The sequence below is a fragment of the Sceloporus undulatus genome, chromosome 2 (assembly GCF_019175285.1).
Source record: "Sceloporus undulatus isolate JIND9_A2432 ecotype Alabama chromosome 2, SceUnd_v1.1, whole genome shotgun sequence".
NCBI lineage: Eukaryota > Metazoa > Chordata > Lepidosauria > Squamata > Phrynosomatidae > Sceloporus > Sceloporus undulatus.
In genome coordinates this window covers 46562816-46582440 of record NC_056523.1, presented here as the reverse complement: position 1 = coordinate 46582440, position 19625 = coordinate 46562816, and the positions used below count along the sequence as shown (strand labels likewise).

General features: G+C 42.8%; 1 protein-coding gene across 2 annotated transcripts in view; it reads right to left on the bottom strand.

Annotated features, from left to right (window-relative positions):
• Nucleotides 1-19625, bottom strand: part of LMCD1 (LIM and cysteine rich domains 1) — a 71501-nt gene that overhangs the window by 2907 nt on the left and 48969 nt on the right. For both annotated transcript variants that reach the window (XM_042455829.1, XM_042455830.1), the window contains 2 exons: nucleotides 14044-14379; nucleotides 2597-2812 (listed from right to left, as the gene is read on the bottom strand). In XM_042455829.1, the coding sequence (XP_042311763.1) occupies nucleotides 2597-2812; nucleotides 14044-14379 (552 nt within the window). The remainder of the gene's footprint in view (nucleotides 1-2596; nucleotides 2813-14043; nucleotides 14380-19625) is intronic.

Below are 19625 nucleotides of genomic sequence, written 5' to 3'. Positions count from 1 at the left end.
AAAAGTAAACTCAGTGCCAAAATAAAGTGGAGTATTGAGTGTCAACAGGCATGCGAGGAGCTGAAACGATTGTCTAACCTATCCGCAATCACTGAAATCCTTGTCAGCCTTTTGTAGGGCAAGTTGATGTGAATGACACTGCTTTAAGGGCTGTTCTTTTACAAAAAATGAACAAGGGTTGTTAAGAATTGGGCAGTGTGGGAGAAGGAGGCATCTGCCATTAAAAGGACTCTGGAGATGTGGTACCACATGCTGGAATGAAGTAAGTTCCCTTTCAAGGTGTGGACTGATCAAAGCACTGATCATGGCACTTATGTCCTAAACTAATTTGATGGGCAGAATTCTTTTATAAATTTAGGTTCACATTGAGGTATCTTCCAGGGGTAGGAATATGCTGGTGGACACTTTGTTCAGTTTGCCACAACATGAGAGTCAAAAAGAAGAGACTGTGGGGATTGTGGACTGTGGACATCTAAACACAGCGGGGGCTGGAAGTGATGACTTGCAGACAGGCAGTGAGAGCCGAATTGCCTGTTCTGGTGGAAGAACCCCTTCAGAAAGGTTTGTTGGAAGGAGTTAAGCAAGGTGAGTGAGCAAAACAGCACCCAAATAAACTGCAGCTATCAAACAGTGTTCTCTAAGGGGGACAAGGTGTTTGCACCTGAGGGATTGAGGGGTAAAATATTACAATTGTACCATGACATCAAAACTGTTGGACATTTTGGATTTGTCAAAACCTTACATTTAGTAAGGAATCAATACTTGCGGCCAGGCTTCAGACAGGATGTGGTTCCATGCCTATCTTGCAGGCAGATTCCAGATGGTGATGCTCGGAGACAATTACTCCTCTAAAAGGGAGTTGAAATCTGAGGTACTTCAGGGTGCTGTTTTGTCTCCAGTGCTATTTAATATTTACATGAAGCCGCTGGGTGAGATCATTCGGAGACATGGGGCGGGGTGTAATCAGTACTCTTATGACACCCAAATATGTTTCTCCATGTTTTGGACTGTTACAGTGACTAAGCATGCCATCTCTCCTCTAAATGAATGTCTTAAGGTGGTAATGAACTGGATGAGGAAAAACAGACTAAAATTGAATCCAAATAAGATGGAGGTACTCGCTGTAGGGACCCCTAATCCGGGTATGGATATATGTTCACCAGTCCTAGACTTCCCCTAAAGGACTGTGTTCACAGCTTGGGAGTACTCCTGGACTCGTCACTCCAGTTATCAGCCCAAATAGATGCGACGGCCAGGAGTGCTTGTTATCAGCTTTGGCTGATACACAAGCTGTGACCCCACCTGGAGCCAGGGGACCTGGAAACCATAGTACATGCACTGGTAACCTCTCAACTCGACTGCAGTGCGCTCTACATGTGGCTACTTTTGTGTCAAGTTCAGAAACTTCAATTGGTTCAAAACATGGCAGCCAGACTGGTCGCTGGTAAATCTAGAGGCGACCACATAACACTAATCTTAAAATCTCTACATTAACAGCCAATCAGTTTCCGGGCACAGTACAAGCTGTTGGTAATAACCTTTACATCCCTTCATGATTTAGGTCCAGTCTACTTTCAGGAGTGCCTTCCTCCATACAATCCACTTCACAAACTCATGTTCTCTGGGAAAAATCTACTGCAGCCTAGGAAGACCAGGCCGGCTGCAGTCACCCAGAAGACCTTCTCATCTGTTGCTTCAAAACTTTGGAATGACCTGCCAGAGGATATCTGTCTTATTACAGCTTTTGATGCCTTTAAGAAGGCTGTCATGGTAGATCTCTTCTGGCAGCCTTTCCCTGACTGACCATCCATAACACCTTCATGGCTTGCCTGTGTTTGCTTCATTATGCCTCATTTTTAAAATGTGGTTTTTTTTTTAAAAAAAAATTATAATCTGGAGTCGAAGGCTTTCATGGCCGGCCTCCATAGTTTTTTGTTGGGTTTTCGGGTTCTGTGGCCATGTTCTAGAAGAGTTTCTTCCTGATGTTTCACCAGCATCTGTGGCTGGCATCTTCAGATAATCCAGCCACAAATGCTGGCAAAACATCAAGAAGAAACTCTTCTAGAACATGGCCACATAGCCCAAAAAACCCACAAAAAACAATTTATAATCTCTTAATTTAATTGCATTTTATAACTGTTGTTTAGTTGAAATGGGAGTTTAAGGGGATTGTGTTTTATCTTATATATATTTTATATTGTTAATGTTATTAATCCATTTTGTGATTGTAACCCACCTTGATCCTCTGGGAGAGGTGGGCTAAAAATAAATTTATTATTATTATTATTATTATTATTATTATTATTATTAGAGACAGCCCAGTATGTGCCATGGCAAAATGGGTGTGGGCAAACTGTGTGGACTGTTACAACTATTACCCACCCCAACTCAACCTTGGACACATATCAGTATGGATTTTATAGCAGACTTGCCTATCAGCAAAGGGCAAACTGTAATTTGGATAGTGATTAACGTGTTTTCTAAACAAACCCATTTTATATCCTGCAAAACAATCCTAGCAATACTTTTAGCTACAAACCACATTTATGCAAACTATCCCAGACAAGAGATCCTCCCACTTCTCTGTTGGTTTTACCTCATCACAAGCAGCACAGCGTGGCCTTATGGTCTCACAGTAATGGCGCCCACACCAGATGGACCCATTGTTCCAGAAGTAAATCAGGTCAACGAGTGGTTCAGAACATTTGGAACATACAAAGCAGGCAGGGTGCCACTGGCAATTGTAGCCTGCTCTATCTGCATAAACCACAGGACATTCCATGGGTAATTGTTGCTTGCAGAGGTCACAGAGCTAGGGAAGAAATTACATCAGTAATGAAAAAACAAAACAAAACCCTCCCATCCAGCTCACAGCCAAACTTGCAACCATTTCCTCCATGTCTGTCTCCCTTCATTCAAATTAATGTCTGCCTAAATTCTAAAAAGTTATATTTTCAAGAAGAAGCACTTACAACATGCTCAATATGTAACTATGCAGTGCGCAGTAGCTTAATATGTAAATAAGCACACCTACACAGAGAATTTCAATATCTTTATCAGCAGCTTCCAGGAATACTGAGCACAGGTATAAAAATCAAAATGAGACAATGCAGGGTGGAGGAAACTGCATCTCCCATTAACCCCAACCACCATGCTAATGATCAGGGATGGTGCAATAAAGGTACACATTTAGTCCACAGCAGTCCAAATGGTAGGAACCATTTCAGTTACTTCCAAGGGATGGTGACCTGCTTTAAAGATGCTTTAACAACTGATGGTTAAAAGCACTCTATTTCCATAAGCCAGAGACCCAAATGGAAAAGTATACAAAAACTGAACAGAATGCACAGTATAGGTATTTCTCTCTTCTACGCTCTTGTGAATGCATTAGTCTAGAAATGCATTTCTATATTGCATTAGCTGTCTTCAGAAATAAGGCACTTCAGTTAAAAGCATTACCTGTGAAATCATGCCCCATAAGGGAATGTAAATGGCTGCTTACTTTAAACTACCCTACTTGTGAGCAACACTAACATATGAACAAGCACCCAGAACAGCATAATGGCTGGTGTTGAAAGGACAATAAAATGGATTCTGGGGGGAAAGTGTTCATAGTATACTCCATGAAGAATATTATTCCATATTGCTTTTTGAAAACAGCTAATTCTTTCCAGGGTATCTCTTGGTTATTTGCATTTATTAAAGCATAAAGAAATAAAATGTTAAGAAACCTAAGAGAAAGGACTGGGTAGCTAGCATGAAGTCCACATGTATCATTTAGTAAATGGTTCTGTTCATTTCAGCAGGGATGAACAAGTGGGATGGGCCACTGGACTTTGTTCAAAAGTGCAGCCCAACTTTGCACCAGTGGTTGTTTTGAGATACAGTCATGTTCATGTTGAAAGCATGAGTATAAAGGATCAAATATAGAGTGACCTCTTGATAACAACATTTGATTATTATTATGCAGAACAACTAGAGGAGTTATGAATATTAACTTTATCCCTTTGCAAGATTAGCAACAAATTCCCTAACCTAAATCCACCTCTAGTCCCAACAAGATTAGACTCACTGAGACAATGGGACCTTGGCAAGTCAACATTTATGCACCGAGAGAATGAAAACTCCTCAATACAACAACTTGGCTGTATACTGGTCTGTTTCTGGGTACAATTCAGAGCAGCTTACAATGTATGTTGAAACAAAATAGCTTAAACAGTAATGATACTGAAATTTCAAAAGCATTTAACAAGCAATACAATGAAAACATCAATTTAAAACAATTAAAAACACATTATGCAAAAGTTCCATATTCAAAAAACAACTGAGAAGCACATTCACTGTACTTCTGTTTATCCCAACCAATCAAAGGCTGAAGGTTGTTTACATAGGAAATTATTTGCTAGCTGACAAGAAGAGAGTAGAAAAGAGGCTAAAAAACTATAGTTTTTTGTGGGTTTTTCGGGCTATGTGGCCATGTTCTAGCAGCATTTCTTTCTGACGTTTTGCCAGCATCTGTGGCTGGCATCTTCAGAGAATGCTTTGCCTGGAAAAAACAGTGTATATATACTGTGTAAGCCTGGGAATGCAGGAGTGATTTGCATGTGTATTGTTCTGTGTTGATGGCTGGCCTCAGCCTGGGAGGCTAATGCAAATGAGGTTTAATGTCTGCTAATCGGTGATCATTATCTGCTGGGAAAGCCCCTGACTCTGAATGGTTTCCAGAACTTCGGTGTTTTCAAACTGTATTTTATGCCGAGGATGGTTTGTGGCATGTTCTGCTACTGCTGATTTTTCTGTCTGGTCCAGTCTGCAGTGTCTCTCATGTTCCTTGATTCTTGTTTGCACACTGCATTTGGTGATCCCTATGTAGACTTGTCCGCAGCTGCATGGTATGTGGTAAACTTCTGCGGCTGTGAGAGGGTCTCTCTGGTCCTTGGCTGAGCGAAGCATTTGCTGGATTTTCTTTGTTGGTTTGTAAACCATTTGAAGGTTGTGCTTCCTCACCTCTGTCTGTGACTCCTTTGATGTATGGTAAAAATACCTTCCCTTTGGGTGGCTGCTTGTCTTCACTTCTCTGGGTTTTCCTGGGCCTGGCAGCCCTTCTAATGTCTGAGCTGGAATAACCATTCATCTTCCAAGAAGTGGGATTAACATCAATGCATCTGCAAACCCCACCTCTTGGAAGATGAACTGAAGCACTTGAACAGGCCTCTACAGGCTAATGGTTCTGGACCATGCCAACCACTACCATGTCAGGATGCACAGGGAAGCCATTGAAATCCACAAACACCTGGACAATTTCAACCGGAAAGAAGAAATCAAAGTGAACAAAATTTGGCTGCCAGTCCTGAGGAATAGCAAAATTAGGACTCAGCAAATGCAAATGGGAAACCATTCAGAGTCAGGGGCTTTCCCAGCAGATAATGACCACCAATTAGCAGACATTAATCCTCGTTTGCATTAGCCTCCCAGCCTGAGGCCAGCCATCAACACAGAACAACACACATGCAAATCACTCCTGCATTCCCAGGCTCACACAGTATATACACACTCAATTTTTCCAGGTAAAGCATTCTCTGAAGATGCCAGCCACAGATGCTGGCGAAACGTCAGAAAGAAACTCTGCTAGAACATGACCACATAGACCGAAAAACCTACAAAAAACTATGGATGCTAGCCATGAAAGCCTTCGACTTTACATTGGCTAAAAAACTGCCCTTGGGAGATAGTTTTGTAGCAGAGGAGAGGGTACTGAGAAGGTCCTCTTCTGTAATATGCCTGTGAAGCTGGTGGGAAGTAAAGAAAGCTCTCCCTCCAAGGTATTAGGCAGGCCCATATGGGGTGATACGGGTTTTCAGACAGACTCTGTCAAAGGCAAATACTTGCTTTCCCAGCTGTACAGAAAAAAAGTCTGTGCTTAGACTGTCTGTATCCACTATGGAAACATTTTTTCTAATATGTGGTTTATCACACGCCAATGAATCCTTCCTTAGATAATATTTACAAGAAAATTTTTATTTCAGTGAAAAGGAAAATAAATAGGTTTCCCACAGCCATCCCTCCCTACCGCAAGCACACACCACCCTTTTGCTCTGAAGCAAAACTTGGGCAATGATGGAATGTTTTTGCTAAAGCCATTCCTCCCAGAGAATCTAAAGGAGAATTCACAAAGCTAAGGTTATTCAGCACATGGGTTGCCTCAAAAGGCTACAGTCTTTAGCAAATTTAAATATGTTAGTCTTGATTATAGCAAGGGGGGAACTTTCTGGCCTGAGACTCGCTGGGGGCTGTAGAGACTGAAGACTGAAATTATGGCCCTTGGCACCATGAACTGAGAAAGGAAAATGCGCAGCAGTGCAGAGACATCTGGCTAAATTTGGGATGGGCCTGTACATAGAAATGGACTGCCATCAGGGATTTCATGGGGCCTTTCTCCATATGGTAGTGATAGGTATGCATCAGTTTTAATGTAGTGATAAACCCTGAACAGTTTTCCACAGATCATTGTATGGCAGAGATGTTAATATAAAGTATACAAACACACACAAGAGCAGTCCTAGAACAGTGAAACAGTTTCTTTGGCTACCACTTTGTTTCTGGGCATATTAAATGTTGATTATGTTTTACAAATACAGCAGAATTCCAGACTATCTCAAAGACTTTATCTCCCTATATAAACCTGCCTGAATCTTAATATTTGTTGGTGGGTTTTCATGGCCAAGCAGGAATTCAAACCATGGCCTCCCAGAGTTGTAGTTCAATGGTCAAGCCACTACTCCACACTGGCTCTCAGTACACACTTACTTGCTGAAGGAGCTTGCTTACAATTAAGATATGTATAGGATTGCACTTTGGATATTTTTACCCTCAACAAAACTAGGATCATGATTTGGTACTACGATCAGTGTTCTCTTTTCTAGGCTCTGAATACTGAAGTCGCTGTGGTTGGACAAGTGTTGGTACTTTACATATCAAATTTATTGAACTGCAGTTGGCTTAAAGGAACGCTGTGGAACAGAAGCTAATTCTGATTAGCTGCTTTCCAGTGGATGGAAAGCAGTAAGTTTTTATGACTCCACTTCCTCTTCATGCAACTAATTTTCCTTTCAACAGAGCCAAGATTAAAAAAAAGCAGAACAGAAGTGATTTTTTTTTTTTTTTTTTTTTTGGGCTAGGGAATAGAAAGCTCCACCAGAAAAGATCTCAGATCAGGGAAATTTGCTAAGGTAATATTGATCCTATGCATTTAAACACAGTGTTCTCTTTCCTTATCAGACAGCCGAAACAACTATTTCTAAAATAAATAAATCTGGAGTATACTATATATATTTTTTGTGTTACTATGTAGAGATAGACTATGTATTTTTAATAGGACAGACTTTTCATAGGCACCAACATTCAGACAGTAACTATGTTATATATTGCAGCGTATATAACAGTTATATGTCTAGGCTTGATTTGTTATTTTCTAAATAATATAAAAAAGCAATCTGTCCTACAGAACTAGGCAATTAGGAATTAAGAACTGAAATTCACTTAGAAAACATAGTTCCTTTGCTACTTTTCAATATTTAACTCAGTGGGAGCATTTATGAAGCTGGTATTAATACATACTTGTGGAACTGTCCCTACAGTACTGTATCTGCTACTACATAAAATACATTTACATCGATGCCATTTTCCTGGTCTGCAAAAAACACAAAACAAAACAACAAAAACCCCCGCACACCCAAAAAACACCCAACAGTCTGAAGTCGAAGGCTTTCATGGCCAGCATCCATAGGTTTTTTTAGGGCTTTTCGGGCTATGTGGCCATGTTCTGGAAGAGTTTATTCCTGACGTTTCACCAGCATCTGTGGCTGGCATCTTCAGAGAATGCACGCCCACATAGTCTGAAAACCCTCAAAAAACCCAACAGTCCGATTTTTGGAATTCCAAAGCCTTCTGTGGAACTTTGCAGAGCAAACTTGGTGTTATTTTTGTGTGACACATTTGCACAAACAAAGCTTGTGTAATAATTTTTTGAAGATACACTAAATTAAAGGTTTATTTATTTCTGGAAAATAAACACCATAAATATGTATTTAGTTAGAAGGATGAACTTGCAATCAAAATAAACCATTAATGCCAATATGGTTTTCACAAATCCTTTTAGAGTAAGCCTTTGCCTTCAGATTAAGTTACAATACTATATACTATATACAGTTCAATATATAGGATAATATATTCAAACTATAAATGCAGACGAATTTCTGGATAATACTTTATTTAACTAAAAGTTATTCTTCAAATTACATAAAATATTTACAGCAACCAGTTCTGAGAGCAAACCTTTATTTCAATAATTGTATAATTATAAAACTATAATTATATTATTATAATTAATTATAATATCAATTATAAAGGCAAAATTAAAGGTTTTCCCTTGTGTCCAACTGTAGTTGTTGCTGCTCCTCTCCATTACTAAGCCAAAGAGCCAGCGTTGTCAAAAAGACAACTCTGTGATCATGTGGCCTGCATGACTGCACCGAACACTGTTACCTTCCCACTGAAGTGGTACCTATTTATCTGCAGCCTGCAGACTTAATAATAATAATAATAATAATAATAATAATAATAATATTTATTTGTATACTGCCCTCTGGCAAACCAATCCGGGCGGTTAACAACAGTAAAATATAAAATATGACAATTAAAAACACTTCATCCCTCCCTCCCCTTAAGACAGTATTAAACAGTATAACATATTAAAACACAATATCAATGCATAAAACAACAATTAAAAACTAAAAACCCTGATATCCCTCTGTTGATCCTCAGCCATCACTAAGATGGGGCCACGGGAGGAATGAGGGAATCAGGGAACCTGGGCCGGGATGGTTAATCTGGAAAGGCCCGCCGGAAGAGATCCGTCTTGACCGCTTTTTTAAAGCGGTCTAATGATGTTATCTGACGGATCTCATCCGGCAGGTCGTTCCAGAGTTTGGGGGCGACAGCAGAGAACGCCCTCTGGGAGGTCGTCGCAAGCCTAGATTTTAGAGGCTGCAGTAAGTTCCTCCCAGAGGACCGGAGAGCGTGGGGAGGATTGTACGGGAGGAGGCAGTCCCTAAGATAGCTTGGACCCAAGCCATTTAGGGCTTTAAAGGTGATAACCAACACCTTGTACTGGGCCCGGAAGCTGATAGGCAGCCAGTGGAGGGACCTCAAAACCGGAGTAATATGGTCCCTCCTAGATGTTCCTGAGACAAGCCTGGCTGCCATGTTTTGAACCAGCTGTAATTTCCGAGTCAAGCACAGGGGTAGCCCCATGTAGAGTGCATTACAGAAGTCAAGGAGTGAGGTTACCAGCGCGTGCACAACCGTCTCGAGATCCCTTACTTCCAGAAAAGGGCGCAGCTGGCGTATCAGCCGAAGCTGATAACCGGCACTCCTGACCGTCGCATTTACCTGATTTGTCATCAGGAGCGACGAGTCAAGGAGCACCCCCAGACTGCGAACACAGTCGCTGGAGGAGAGTGTGACCCCATCCAGGACTGGAGGTTGCAACCCAATTCTTGGTTTCGGGGCCACTACCATGAGCACCTCCGTCTTGTCTGGATTCAGTTTCAATCTGTTTTTCCTCATCCAGCCCATTACCACCTGAAGACATTCATTTAGAGAAGAGATGCCATCAGAATTCGAGGCCGACAAACGAGATATGGAGAAATAGATTTGGGTGTCATCAGCGTACTGATAACACCCAGCACCATAACTCCGTATTATCTCACCCAGCGGCTTCATATAGATGTTAAATAACATCGGGGACAAAATAGCCCCCTGAGGAACCCCACAAGTGAGGTACCTCTTACTGGAGCTACAGTCCCCGAGTAGCACCCTCTGAGACCTGCCCGAGAGGAAGGACCGGAACCACTGCAAAGCAGTGCCCCCGATACCTAACCCCCTCAGGCGGTCCAAGAGGATGCTGTGAGCTATAGTACCAAAAGCCGCTGAGAGGTCTAAGAGCACCAACAGGGTCACACTACCCCTGTCGATGCTCAGACGCAGATCGTCGGTCAAGGCAACCATGGCAGTCTCAACCCCAAAGCCTGTCCTAAAGCCGGTTTGAAATGGGTCTAGATAATTGGCTTCATCCAAGACAGCTTGGAGCTGAAGGGCAACCGCCCTCTCGATCACCTTGCTCAAAAATGGCAGCAATGACACCGGCCTATAATTCCTCATATCCAGGGGGTCTAGGGAAGGTTTTTTCAGGAGTGGCCTAACCGCCGCTTCCTTTAAACAAGATGGAACATGTCCTTCCCTGAAGGATGCACCGATGATATCCGTGAGGAATCTCATCAATGCATCCCCACCACTGAACGGCCAGCCATGATGGGCAAGGGTCGAGAGGGCAAGTTGTCTTCCTCACCTTACCAGGCAGCTTGTCCACGTCATCAGTACTCACAGATTGGAGCTGATCCAGTATGACTACATCGGCGGAGTCACTGGACGCCTCGCCTGTCGACTCTGTTTCAACTGTGGCATCTAAGTAGCCTCTTATCTGAGAGATTTTGTCTGCAAAGAAGTTGTTAAACGCGTCACAGCAGGCCATTGTCGGGTTAAGTAAGGGATTTGGCACAGGGGGCACCTGCATCATTTCCCTCACCACCTTAAACAGTTCTGCTGGACGGGACTCTGCAGACTCAATACGTGCAGAGGAAAAAGCTCTCTTCACTGCACGTATTGCCTCCCGATAGGAACGAAGAAAGTTCCTATGGCGAGTTCTGTCGGATAAGAGTCGAGTCTTCCGCCACCTGTGCTCTAGCCATCGTCCAAACCGCTTCATCTTCCTCAGCTCTGGTGTGAACCAGGGCCTCCGATTTGGGGCGGGATGGCAAGGGCGCTTGGGAGCGATCGTGTAGATAGCCCTGGTAAGATCGGTGTTCCAGGTATTGACAAGAGCATCGACAGGATCACCAGCATTCCCAACCATTAAACCTTCTAAGGCTGTCTGGAATCCAATGGGCTCCATCAGCCTTCGAGGGCGGACCATTCTAATGGGTCCGCCACCCCCGGTGGGGCAGATATTGGCTCTAAGTTTCGTCTTGACCAGGAAATGATCCATCCATGACAATGCGGGGGTACTTACCACCTCCGCCCATGGATATTCTTGTTCCGTACTGAAGACCGCATCGAGTGTATGACCTGCACTATGTGTGGGCCCTTTGACCAATTGGGATAGGCCCATGTTTGTCATGGTCTCCATGAATTCCCGAGCCGCACCTGTTAAACTGGTCTCGAGCGGGATGTTGAAGTCCCCCAAAATTAAGAGTCTGGGGGTCTCCAACAACAGCTCAGAGACCAGCTGTGTCAGCTCGGTCAGGGAGTCTGCTAGACAACAGGGTGGCCGGTAGACTAGCAAAATCCCCAAACTATCCCTGGTCTTCAGGCTAAGGTACATACAGTCGAAATGGACTATGTTCCGGACAGGCATCCTGGCCAAGGTCAGATGGTTCTTATAGACTAGAGCCACTCCGCCCCCCTGCCCACTTCCCCTCACCTGCTCACTGACGGAGTACCCAGCTGGGAGGGCCTGCGCCCATATGGCAGTGCTATCCTCTCCCAGCCAGGTCTCTGTGAAGCAAGCCAGGTCGGCATCTTCATCCAGAAGGAGGTCCTGGATGATATGGGTCTTGTTTTTTACCGACCTGGCATTGCAAAGGAGCAGAGTGAGGTTCTGTGGAATGGTTGGCCTGCTCTCCAAGCCATTCTGAGAAACAGAGGGAACTGAAGACGGGATAGCTTTCAGACAGCGATCCCGTCTTCTTTTGTAACATCTGTTCCCTCTATCCCAACCATACCCCCCATTCCCCAGCACAACTCCAATGACCACCCTTGCCACATTCCCGGCCTCAGGTGAGATGGTGAAAGGTCAAAGCCCACTGAATTGGGAGGGTGGTGGTGTTCCCTGGGCCCTCAAGGGAACCCACTGCGTCCACAACTCTCCTTCCGCCACAACCGCCGCTGTCAAGCTCTGCTTGAGGAGTCCCAATGGTATGGGGAAGCTAGCTGCTGGCTCTGGCTTCTGGCTTCAGGGCTGGAGTGGTGTTCCCAAGCCACGCCCCCTTTCCTCAGCTGTTGTTGCCTCTGCCTTTGCCTTTGCCTCTGCTTGGAGTCCCAATGGTGTGGGGAAGCTAGCTGCTGACTCTGGCTTCAGGGCTGGAGTGGTGTTCCCATAAGCAGACTTGCCATCCATGGATTTGAGCATCCATGAATGGCAAGCCTGGGAGGAGGCAGCAGAGGAGGAGGAGGAGGAGGAGGAGACAGGGAAGACGAGAAGGCAAGAAATAGGGAGGTGAAGAGGAGGAGGAGGATGAAGAAGGATATGGAGGTGGTGGGGCAAAGAGGATGAAGAGGATGAGGAAGGAAGTGGAGGAGGAGGAGGCAGAAGTTGGTGGGAGGAGGAGGAGGAAGAGGGAGGGAGTGGAGACGGCGGGGCAAAAAAGAGGAGGAGGAAGAGGGAATAGGAGAAGGAAGAAGCACCAAGAGGCAGCAGGGCTGAACAGGACGACAAGGATGAGGAAGGAGGCGGAGGTAGGAAGAGGAGGAGGAAGCGGAAGGCAAGCGGAAGGCAAGTGATGGTGGAGTGAAGAGGAGGAAGGGCAAGAGGAGATGAGGAAGGATGAGGCGGCACTAGGGGGGAGAGGAGAAGGAAGAGGAGGCAGCCCATTGCCGCAGTGACAGCAGCAAGGTAGGATTCAGGCAGATTGGGGTAGCAAATTCCCATTGTCCCTAATGGTGGCGCAGCCTTGTGGCCATGCCACCATTGAATGGGACATGAGCATCCTAAAATTTTGGTATCTGTGTGTGGAATGGAATTGATTTGAACTGCTAGGTTGACAGAAGATGGGATTAGTAATGAGAGCTCACTCTGTCATGCAGCGCTTGCACCTCAAACTGACAACCAGACAATCTTGCAATCATCAGTGTCAGCTGCTGAACCACCCTGTTCCTTCAAACTCAGTATTATAAATAATAATGTTATCTGCAAATCTCTCTTCCTCTCTTGGATATATTATTCTATGTATTCATTTTGAATACATTATTATGTTCTTATAATTTGCATCTATTAGTACTGTTTGCATCTATGAGTAGTATTTCCTCTTGTTTTTGGTTTTAGGCATGCTATTTCTAGTGTCTTGGTCCTCAGAAATATGTCTTTTTGTTGTTTCTTTTTTGTGATTAGATGCCAAATAAAACACAGCCATTTCCTAAGATTTGGGGGCATGATTAATTTCACCCAAATTTACACATGTAAGTGGCTTTAAACAGTGTTGAATATTTTTATAAGGTCCTGTTTTAAGTGTTAATTGGTTTGATTTACTTCTAGCCTTTCAGTTATTTTTAGTGTTTTAACCTTTTGAACTGTTTGGATTTATTTTATTGCATGCTGCCTTGAGATCCTCAGATACAGGGTGAGATATAAATATTTTAATAAATGAATGAATGAATAAAATACAAGGAAAAAAAGAGGATCCTGTTAAAATTATGTGGCATTGGACTCTGAGCTTATACCTCTCTGTCATCCCTATATTTGAAGTCCACCTTTTCTTATTCCTCACTTTTGGCCTGTGTTCTGCTATTTAACAGCCTCTTACTCAGTTCACATAGTCATATTAAATCTATGGCTAGTTTGTTAAGTTTTCTTCAGAAAAAGAAAGAGAAAATATAATCATGAGAACAATGAATTTCTGAGCAGAATGGCAAGATTGCATTCAAATGTGTCTGCCTTAAGCATTCAAGGCACAATTTCTACAACTGCTCAGGAGTTCGCAATGATATATATATATATTGCACCGACGCTAATTTACTTCTTCACTCAGTCAGACTTGGTCAAACATAGCAATGATGCAATAAAACAAAGTGTTCAAGTCTCAGTCATCCACTCCTGGAACTGTCATCATTACATTCAACATTTTTGGTTGAAAGACAGCATAAAGAAACAAACCAAAATGAACAAATGTGTTGAAATTCCATGTCTCAGGAATGTGACCAAGTACTTACCAGTTCTTGTCTTTTAGGCACATCACTCAGGGTTCCATTGGTTGAAACAGCTTCCTTCTGGACAGGAATGCTTTTGTTAGGTTGCTTTCCATCATCTTTGGTGGTCCCCCCTTGGCCTGGTAGTGCAACTTCTCCAACGCCAAGAGCATCATCTTTATATTTCTTCACAAAATCTTCCATCAACTTCATTTCACTCTCTGCAAGACCCCGACAGCAGGAAGGATCCTGGTCATATATGGGAAGTTGTTTCATCAACCTCCTGCGACGATAATAAGCACCTTCTGTGCCAGCCACTGGTTGCATTTCTTTTGAAATTAGTCGCATATACTGGGTAGCCTGATTTATGGAGAAGAAACAAAAAATAACCATGTATGAAACAGCACACTGTTGTTAATTGGAATTAGAAAAACATGCCAACCCTGAGGTTGGTGGTCTGTATGTGGCCCCCTAAAACCAGACTTCAGCAATCACTAACAGTCCCCTGCCACCTCATCCACTAAAATTCCCCCCAATAAAATTTCACTGCAAGTTCCCACGTCCAAATGTGGTGGTTTTCCTTTCTCCAACCATCACAACCTCCCCATCTCTGATATTGCCTGCAGGGCCAAAAGTTGTCCCCACCCTTTGCAGTTCTTCATCCTTGCTTGAATAGAACATGAACCTTAGTAGTTTAATTAATCATTTTGATGAATAAGGCACACTTTTGTAAAACTCCTCCAGCATTCTCAGTGTTTGGGATGGTTCCTCAGCATTCCAGTTCCAAGAAATAACACTAAGAATTCTATGAGTTCCTTCATACTACACAGTTATAGTAGGATGACACCATTTTAGTTGCTATGGCTCCAAACTTCAGAATGCTAAGATTTGTAGTCTGGTGTAGTTCAGGGGAATGTGCCAGAGCTCTCTGGTAAATAATTTAGGTTCTTCACCTATTACAAACCTCAGTATTCTGTCAGTTGAAGCCATGACATAAGTGTAACTATGTTGTGGAGATACAGGGATGGGGTGTAGGGAGATAACACCCTATTACTAGTTCATTTATAAATAAGTACAATTAAGGCAATCAACAAGTGCAGGGACTTATGCATAAAGTGCAGCCCTTTAAATATTGCTAGACTGCAGTTTACAGGACTCCTAAACACTAATTAAAGCTAGGATTCATAGACATGGTCATGTTAGACTGGAAAATCAGTGTCCAAAGGGATCTTGTAGCACCTTGGAGACTAACTGAAAGAAAGAGGTTGGTAGCATGAGTTTTCAGGGGCTTGAGAGACTATTCCCTCAGAGGCATGGGGAACTGAGGAAGTTGGTTGAGGTCTACAAAAGCTCATGCTAACAGCTTCTTTTTTTGAGTTAATCTCCAAGGTTCTATAGGATCCCACTGCATATAACTAGGACTTATAGGACTTGCAGATCCAAGTTTTGTTGTTGTCTCCCCCTCCTTTGTTAACATCCTTTCAAGGGGAACTAAGCACTGATGCACCTTTGAAACATGTACAAGTAATAATAATTTTTTTCAAATGAAACAGAAGTATGATCACTAAAAATAGTTTCTTCAGTTACTTTTGATCTGGTGACAACAGACCTCATTTCTTCTAGGTGCAGGATATGTCAACAACCTGGCTCCACCCCATCCCCCAGTCCAGTCTGCTTGACTGGAGATTGGAAAATAATTTTGTTTAACCCATTTTTAAAAAACCTAAAGTATTAAATGCTGGGATGTTCAGCTCAAAATGCCCCTATAAATGCCCATAACATCTTTAAAAAGCGACTTTACAAGTACTGTAATCCAGGAAACAAGAGTTATTACATGAAAAAAATGAGACAGATGATACTGTTCTCACTTGTCTGGTGCTTTTGAAAAGTAACTTTGTTATTCTTGTTACACTCCCCCCAGGAAGAACCAAAGAAAAATGTGACTATGTTATTCCTATTCACTACTTCCAAGATAGGTGCTTGGTATTCCAGAAATATGATAAGTTAAAAAACAACAACAACATACAGTTTACTTCAGGTACTGCAAAACCCAAACTTTCAAATCACAACTGCAATATCCCTTTACCTTTTTGGCATCACCTAGTGTCTAGCAAATATTAAGTGTGTGTCTGGAGACAGGCTTCCTATTTATGAAAGATTGCATTCAAATGGTTGCCAACATTTAGCTGGCTAAAAGCCATTAAACAGCAAGCTTGCTATAGCACTTAACCTCTGGCAGCTATGCCTTATAAACCCCCATGCAGCGCACAAACAGCACTCGGGTGAGATGTTAATGATGGTCATTTAGTGCTCAAGGAAAAGTGCAGAAAAAAAAATTACTCTGGGTTCAATGATCTCTGAAATGCCTTTTGTTATTCTTTCTGGAGAGGCACCTAACCCAACAACTTAACATATAAATTAGACATTTCTGCACCCTATATCTTTTGATACTCCATTCTTTCTGCTTTTTCTTGGAGCCAAGGAGGGTGATTATGTGGCAGAACAAGGGTGAGACTTATGTGTGCCCCAAGGTGGTGTGGTCCAAGGTGTTGTACAAGGTAATGGATTGTCAGTGGCCAACATCCCTAGAGGTGGCTCATGCCCTAGCCTAAAATGAATCATTATGTACACTTTTGATTTTGGTGCAATAGCCAGCATGGTATCATGGTTTGAGAGCTGGGGTTACGACTCTGAAGAACTGAGTTTGAATCCCTCATTGTCCATGGAAAACACTTTTGGCAAGTCAAGACAAAATCCTCTCTAAACAAATCTTGTTGAAAAAACCCTGTGATGGGTTCATCTTAGGGCTATCATTAGTTAGAAACGACTTGAAGTCACACAAGAACAACTGATACATATACTGCCTCTACATGTTTTGGAATAGAAATAGTGTGTCTATTACATTAGGACAAATTTGCTGAGACATGCCACTGCCAAGTCTAAAAGAGATATACATGCAATTCTCAAATAGTGGGCAAGCCTGACAGAGATCTGGAGAGGAAGCATAGTAATCTCTTATTTTGTTTACAGAGGAAGGGAGAGCTCAAGGCAGCAGCCAGAGTCAGGAAAGCTGAGTTAGATAATTTCTTTAAGTTCATGCCAACAATAAAAATATGGAAGATATCAGTGTTTGATGCATCATCAAGCAGTGCTAATTTCAGACAGGCATTTCTCTCTATCAGACAAGAGGGATGATTTCTAAGGTGGTGTCTATCTGGCAAGCAACAGGTGCTACTCACTGCCTGCCATGACACTGATACAGATCTCTTTGAAAAGATAGTTTCTCCTACATTCCTTCTTATATCTCTAAGTACATGCTTGTTATCTCATTAGTTTTAAGTATGCTAAGGCATACTTGTGAGAGCCAGCATGGTGTAGTCGTTTGAGCATTAGACTATGACCAGGGTTCACATCCCAGCTCAGTCACAGAAAACCATTGGGTGACTTTGGGCAAGCCACACCCACTCTCAGAGGATCGCAGTGGCAAACAATCTCTGAAGAAACTTGCCAAAAAACCACAAAAAAACCCATGATTGGTTCACCTTAGAGTTGCCATGACTTGAAAGGCACATAACAAGATGAGGAAGAGGAGGAGGAGGAGGAGGAGGAGGAGGAGGAAGAAGACACTGCTTTTGTTTTCAAAGGAAATTGCCTTACACAGGAGCCAAACAAAAGTGGGTTTTTGGGGAAAAAAAGTGGATTTTGTACAGAAATATGCTTTTCACAAAAAAAATTACATTTTTCACAAACAATGTACATTTTCAAGAAACCTGTTTATTTATTTATTTTGCAACATTCATGGTTTTTGCATCCAAAACATCCATTTTCCACAATTATGACAATCTGAAATTGAGATTTTTTTACATGAAAAGTGTGGGATTTGCGTGAAAAGGTTCAAAGAGGCATTACAAACTGCCGCTTTGCGGCGGTCTCCCGGCGGTTCTATTTGCTCCGCAAGGGAGCCGCCGCAGCCAAACCGCGCGGCTCCCTTACGGAGCAAAAAAGAAGCTCCAAAATGGAGCTTCTTCTGGCGGTGCGCTCATGACGCCGCAAGGCGCCAATGGTGCACTCGCGACATCATTAGCGCTGCGTGACATGCGGACGCACAGCGTCCATTATGTCAAGATGACGGCAGCCGTGTGGAACGGCTGCCGCCATTTGTTACGGACAGAGTCCATAACAGGAATAGGGGCGTCTGGAAGAGACGCCCCTTTTTAAAAGTGGGACGTCCTGAGGACGTCCCAAGTGGCGGTTTGTAACCCGCCAATTTTTATGAAATGCTTCAGGTTGTACAAATATTCCCATCATGGGGAGAAAGCTGTGGAAATTATTTATCTTTACATGCAACCTGAAACAATTGAATATTTATACTCCTATAACTTGCATTAAAGCATTTCTTTCACTCTCTTCTCTTCCACTTTAGATCAACAGTATGCATCAATTGCTATCTTTTCTCTTTCTGTATAGTGTGGTAATTCATCTCACTCAGATTCAACACCTGCAAACATAGCTCCTACCATCAAATCTGAAGGATTATGTTTCAACCTATTTTATGATGTTCAAGTTGAAAGCTACTAAATATTCTACAGGAAGACAAAAAAACTATATGGAATATATATGGAATGTCTAATGGAAGCCCAGAACTTCTATTAATTAGAAGGAAGTAGTTCTGAGATTAAGACAAATTGTTTTGCTGAATGGTTTGCTTTTGTCACTGGTTTCCTAAATTGTTGTTGTTATTGTGTGTCTTCAATATCTGGCTAATGGTAACCCTAAGGCAAACACAGCATAGAGTTTTCTTGGTAAGATTTGTTCAGAGGAGCATTGCAACTGTCTTCCTCTAAAGGGGAGTATGTGTGACCCACCCAGTGACCTTGCTGAATGGGGATTAGCTGGACAAATGACGATTCAAACCCTAGTGTCCCAGATTCTTAGTCCAACAATCAAACCATTACATCATCCTGCTTCTCCTTGTTTCCCATACCACTGTTGTATGATCTTGATATCAAATTCACACATTACATTCTGTCTTTCTGTCATCTAGCCCTGCCTGCATTGAAAATTTTTGTCAGTGCTCTTAGTATCTTCAGTACTAGCATCTTGCAACCCATTAAATTACTCTTGATTAATTTGTCTCTCCTTATTTAGAGCCATTACCTAAGGCAAGCTTGGGCAAAGTGCACTCCTTATGATGACATTGACTTCAGCTTCCAGTATTCTTCACCACTGACTATGCTGACTGGAATAGATGGGAGACAAACAACATCAGAAGGGGCCTCACTCTGCTGACCACTGATCTAGGGCACTGCAAGTATCCCTGTTTGCTTGTTTGTTTGTTTATTTTTTGTAATCATTCTGGTAAATGACTCTGGTACTATTTAATCCAACCATACCACAAACCCTGACTCTGCTCCTGTGCAATGCCAGGTCCATTAAGAACAAGTCCCACATCATTTATGATCTAATTGAGGATAACAACTGCGACCTGGCTTGCATAACTGAGACCTGGCTTGGGCCTGGTGGGGAAGCTGTGTGGGCCCAGGCCCTACCTGCCGGGTACTCAGTGAAGGACCAGACCAGGTTAGGTGGGCGGGGGGGGGGGGGAG